This window comes from Galeopterus variegatus, unplaced genomic scaffold, assembly GCF_000696425.1.
Source record: "Galeopterus variegatus unplaced genomic scaffold, G_variegatus-3.0.2 Scaffold5108, whole genome shotgun sequence".
Lineage (NCBI taxonomy): Eukaryota > Metazoa > Chordata > Mammalia > Dermoptera > Cynocephalidae > Galeopterus > Galeopterus variegatus.
Window position 1 is genome coordinate 120,987 of NW_007731219.1, and position 5,440 is coordinate 126,426.

General features: G+C 61.4%; 1 protein-coding gene across 2 annotated transcripts in view; it reads right to left on the reverse strand.

The window, feature by feature from the left end:
* The window catches only part of FAM50A (family with sequence similarity 50, member A), a 6,002-nt gene extending 569 nt beyond the window's left edge, over positions 1 to 5,433 (reverse strand). For both annotated transcript variants that reach the window (XM_008588935.1, XM_008588936.1), the window contains exons 1-11: positions 5,394 to 5,433; positions 4,063 to 4,147; positions 3,863 to 3,962; positions 3,235 to 3,380; positions 1,544 to 1,620; positions 1,320 to 1,386; positions 1,158 to 1,219; positions 811 to 887; positions 446 to 500; positions 213 to 261; positions 52 to 122 (exon numbers count right to left, since the gene is read on the reverse strand). In XM_008588935.1, coding sequence (XP_008587157.1) covers positions 52 to 122; positions 213 to 261; positions 446 to 500; positions 811 to 887; positions 1,158 to 1,219; positions 1,320 to 1,386; positions 1,544 to 1,620; positions 3,235 to 3,380; positions 3,863 to 3,962; positions 4,063 to 4,147; positions 5,394 to 5,423 — 819 coding nt within the window. In that variant the 5' untranslated portion in view covers positions 5,424 to 5,433. The remainder of the gene's footprint in view (positions 1 to 51; positions 123 to 212; positions 262 to 445; positions 501 to 810; positions 888 to 1,157; positions 1,220 to 1,319; positions 1,387 to 1,543; positions 1,621 to 3,234; positions 3,381 to 3,862; positions 3,963 to 4,062; positions 4,148 to 5,393) is intronic.
* Between the last annotated feature and the right edge of the window lie 7 nt (positions 5,434 to 5,440).

Here is a 5,440-nt window from a genome sequence, read left to right on the forward strand (position 1 = left end):
CCTCCTGCCCTGCCCTCTGCCCCTGGCCCAGTGCCCCCAGCACCACTGTACCTCATCCTTCTCCACGGTGGCATCGCTAAGCAGCCGCACATCATCATGAACGTCGAAGTTAAAGAGAGGTCCTGTGGGGCAGAAGCAGACGTCCCAGTGTCACGCTCTGCCGGTGCCTGGGGCAGGTTGGCGTGCTGGGCCGCTAGGCCAGGAGCACTCACCACTCTTCCCTCGCGCCTTGGTGACGATGAAGTCATAGAAGCTGTGATGCTAGGAGCCGATGACAGGAAAGTGACGGCTTATGGCCCATCTTGGCCTTTCCCAGCCCCTGCCCACAGGCCAGATACCCCGCAGCCACCAGCCCAGGCCAAAGAGCCCAGAGCTGAGTGGGGTCGCTCCTGTTGAAGCCTGGGATGAGGCACCCACTGCACAACCCACGGCTGAAGGGACTCACATGTGGGATGATCAAGTCCTCCTTGATGTACATGAGCTGCTCCACGCCTGCTGACCTGAAGGACAGAGGCAGGAAGGGATGGAAAGACAGACGGCATCCTCTGCCCAGGGAAGGGGGCAGCAGCCCACTAAGGACAGCCAGCGCTGGGGGCAGGGGGTGGCAGCCTGAACGCTTTCAGGGGAGCTCCGTGGTTCGGTGAGCCTGGGACTGGTGCCCCACTGTCCTCCACCCTTGGGCTAAGGAACCAGGCGGGGCGCTCCCACCTAAGCTCTGTGCGGGGAGGGAAGGAAAAAGGAGCCCGACACTCCTCTGCTGGGAGCACAGCGGCCACTGTGCCGGGCAGCACACAGCCACACGGCCCTCACCTGAGCTCGCTGAAGTCCTTACGCAGGATCTCAAGCGCCTTCTGCAGGAACTGCTGCATCGTGTTGCCCTTTTTCATCTGCGCGAGCGGCCCGAGAGCCGGCATCAGGAAGCCAAGGAGTGAGGAAGGGAAGATACAAGCCTGCAGAAGGGCTCTCAAGAAGGCCCCTGCCGGGACCTGCAGCACCTCCGGACAGCCTGCGCCCCACTCCCCCCACCCTGCACAGGGCCAGGCCCTCTTCCCGTTATCCTTAGGGTCCCCGGGGTCTCCTGAAGTCAGGATTGTCAGTTCCTTCCCACCGGACCCAAGGGAGGCTGGGCGCACGGGGAGCAGCCCCACGCTGCCTACCTTGACTGTCCGCCGGTGCCCAGAGCCATCCCAGTAACTGAAGGTGATTTCAATCTCCTCGCCTAGAAAGCAGAGTTGCCTCTTGGTCTCCAGACCCGAGTGTCCCCAAGCCCGCTGCCCAGGGCCCTGTTGGCATATCACACCCACACTGAGAGCACTCACTCTTGATCTTCTCCTGCTTGGCTTCCCACTCCTGCCGCAGCTCTTCCCGGAGCCGATTTTCCTCCTCCTGGGAGAAGAAATGGGCAAGGGAGTGAGGCCCAAGGCTGCTCGGGGTGCACGTAGGGTCCTGCTCCCCGAGTGAGCACCTCCTCCAGGGCTGGGGTCAGGGTCACGGTTAAGGTCAATGTCACAGTCTGGGTCAGAGCCAGAGCCAGGCTCTTTACCTCCCGGTCTCGGTCAGGCAAGAAGCTAGTGTCCACGTCTGGATTCTTCCCCAATTTCCTCTTCTTTGTGGTGATCTCTGGAGCAAAAGGAGACAAAGAACATCTTAGCATGATTACAAAAACGGTTTTGATCTCACAGACCCCTGTAAGGGTCTCTCAGACCCCCAGAGGTCCCTGGAGCACGCTTTGAGAATCACAGACCTAGAAATCAAGCCTATGTTCTTTAGCTGGACACTCTAGGGCAGAGGCTCTAGAGCCTGACTGCACATTAGAATCACAGGGAGGGCTTTAAAAAAACAGATGCCAGGATCCCATTGGGCCCCCAAAGCGAAACCTCTGGAGGGAGGGAAGAGCCCACCAAGCAGTTTTCTAAAGGCTGGTTAGCTCAGGTGGTTAGAGTGTGGTGCTGACAACACCAAGGCCCAGGTTTTGACCCCCTTATTGGCCAGCCACCAAAAACCAAAAACCAAAAACCACAATAAAAGCCTCAATGACACATAGCAAGGTTGACAACCTTCCCCCCAGGCCTGTGCTGTCCAAAACAGTAGCTCCTGCCACACGTAGTAGCGCCAAGCACCAGACACATAGCTAGTGCGAGCTACTGCGGATGCCCAGGCTCGGGTACAATGCAGCCTAAAGTTCCATCTGTTTCTTTTTGTGTCTTCCGCTGCGGTTCCTGGAACAGGCAAAACCAAAATCGCAGGTGGCTGGCAGCTTCTTCCTCTTGACAGCCCAGCCACTCCCCTCAAAGCCATTGCACCAGCCCATTGCCACAGCCACGCCACGCCACCCCCTGCCTCGGTTCCCTCCCACTGCCGTTCCCTGAGCATCGCAATTTCTAAAACAGCTCAGGCCTGCTTCGGTGCCCTCCCCGGAGGCCTGGCACCCTTGCTCCCAGTCCTCAAATGTACCCACTCATTCATTACTGCCCTGTTTCATGCCCGGTGTATCTTCTGCCCATATACTCTGCCCACCCCTTCCATATCTCTGGCTAAGGAAATCCCCTCCTCCTTAAGGCCCAACTCAACCGTGCCCCAGAGGACACCTTCTCTGAGCCCTGGGCTAGCCTTTCTGGGCCCTGGCCACAGCGGCAATCTGGACAGCCCTGAGTGCTTCTGCTAGGAGAGGGACGCTGCTCCATGTGCCCTCAGCCAGGCACACAGAAGGTGTGCGGTACTCAGGGGTGCCAGGCTGCCTTTGGCCTCACTCCCCAGCCTCCCCAAGTCGTCCCTGATGGCCCCTCATTGTCACAGTTGAGATCTGCAGTGTCCAACTAGTAGCCACTGAATTTCTGTGGCCATGCAAATTGATATTGCAACACACCAAACTGAATTAGTAATTCAGTGCTCCAGTCACACGAACCACATGGCAGGTGCTCAGCGGCCACCCGTGGCAAGTGGCTGCCATACTGGGCAGCCCAGACATGAACATCCCTGTCATCGCAGGAAGTTCAGCGGCCAGCCTGGTCTAGGCCATCTCCCCGCCTCGGACTATCCGACTGGGACCCCGTGAAAGGCAGCTTCTGGAGCCTTCTTGACCAGGCACCAGCTTGCTCTACAGCCTCTTGCACGGCGTCCCCTGCCCAGGGCCCGCAGGCCGGGCTGTGACTGAGCCCCTCGCTGAGTGCTGAGCGGGAGGCGCGGGACATGAGCACGGTGGGCGCCGAGGCCGGCGGTGGGTCCTGCCCTCACCTTCCCTGTCCAGCTCCTCCTCGTACACGGCCACCTCCTCCTCCGCCTCGCCGCCGTCCTCCTCTTCCTCCAGGGTGAAGGACAGGCTAGAGATCTTCCGCTTGGCCTCTTTCTTCCGCTCCTTCTCTCGCAGCTTCTCCAGCTTCCTGCCAAGGCGCAGGTGGCCATCACGCAGCACGTCCCCACCGGGCAGCCCCTTCCCTGGCCCGGAGCCACCCGCGTGCTCAGCGGGGGGCCCACACGGCACGGGCTGGCCCTCCCCAGCACCCCAGGGGGATTTCACTGTCCTGGGTCACTCCAAGCTCATGCGCAAGGCTCTGACTACAACACAGTGGCCACTGAGGGACACGGGTCATGGGACAGAGAGGAACGGGAAGCATGCAGGCCGTCCAGGCACCCGGTGAAAGGAAAGGGCCCAGAGAGGACAAACCACTGACGTTAAAAGACTTTAGCATGGGCCCAAAAAGGGAGAAGAGAGAAACACAAATCCCAAACTAGATGCTACACCTGTTCCCCGAGCAGGACCCAGGGTCCCACCCGGGGCACGAACAGCCCAGCCTGCGCCCAGGAGACCCCACGCCCTGGCTACATCCTGAGGGGACGCTGCCCCCGGGAGGAGGGGACCCACAGCTGCAGCTCCTTCGACTGCTCCTTCTTGGCCAGCTGTTTCTCCCGCTCCTTCACCAGCGCCTCCTGCTTGGCCTTCATGTCATTCAGGGTAACGAGACCTGGCAGGCAAGGAAACACGGCGGGACGGGCCCATCACCCGGGCCCAGCGCGGGAGCGACCCCAGGGCCCGGGAGAGGGCGGCACGTGGGCCCTGCTCACCCACGGTGCTGGACTTGAGCTCCGCCTCCACGGCATCGTAGTGCGCAGAGAACTTCTTGTCGATGTTGGATTTCATTATGTTCTCCTGCCGGGGAAGGACAGCGGCATGGAGGGCCACCCACCCCCGCGACCCCCGTGGAAATGGCAGGCTAGCTGTTGGGGACCTGGGTTGTAGTCCCAGATCTGCCCCTGGACTCACTACGATGTGACCCTGGAAAAGACACGTCCCCTTTTCTTGGTAGACGGAAGGTTCCATGGGGCCGAGAGTGGCTCTTCCAGTACTAACAGAGCCAAATGGGGTCGTTTCCCTTCGATCCCCGAACTGCTCTGGCCCCTTGAGTTCTCCTGCTGGAGACCAGAGCCCCGTCAGCGGCCCGGAGCCACAGGCCCTACTCACCTTTGACCTTTTCCATACCCAGCCTTTAAGCTGAAGCTCCTGAGACCCAAGCCAAGGGATGGCAGGAGAGGTGAAAAAAGAAAAGACTGGCTGAGGGGCCTGTCCCCTCTCTGAGTGATCTTCCTTCCTCCTGAGCCCAGATGTTGCCAACGGCTTCCCGGCCCCAGCCCACTTGGTACCACGTAGATCCTTCTCTGACCGGTGGCCTCTAAAGGAGGTGGCCAGCAGAGAAATGCACCTTCAGCTGGCCATAGAGTCCCCACTGAGACAGGGGGGCCAGAGCACGAGGACTTCGTGCCGACACAGTAAGAGGGAACTGGGCATGCGCGCGGAGGCGGGCTCCGGCCTGCCCCTTACCTAGGGTAGGAGTTTGCTCCCGCCCGTGCCCCAAGTCCCCGTGCTGCTGCTCAGTGTCCCCCAAAGGTCAAGCTGAGAGCTCGTCCATCCTCCATCCCTGGCGCCCAGCATCACGGGCCACTCACTGACGCGCTGGGGGACGCGTTACCACCCCCGAGGCTCATGTGTGACTTTGTCGCGGGTGCAAAGGGTTCTGGAGTGAGCCTCAGCGGCCTGTCCCTACGCCTCGCCAGGAAGGGACGACCTGCCCTTCCCGGTATCCCCCGGGCCGGGGCACGGGCCACCCAGCCCCAGGACCACCAAGAAAAACATTGACTGTGACTCTCTCCTGCTGGAGGCTTGTCACGAGCCAGCTGTGCCAGCTTCTGAAGGGGCCCGATTCTGGGCCTATTTTCCAGAGGAAGGTACTGCCGCCAGCCCGCGTCTGTCCCCTGCTGGAGGTCAGCGAGCCAGGGTCCCGCCCCGGAGAGCGGCCCGAGCTCGAGCCCGCCGCCCGGGTCTCCCAGCGCCGGGGAGGTGCGCGGGCCGCCCGGGGTCCCGGTGGCGCGCATGCCCCGAGGCGCCCGGCCCGGCGCACCTCTGCGATCCGCTGCTTCATCTGCTCCATCTGCTCGCGCTGCTTCA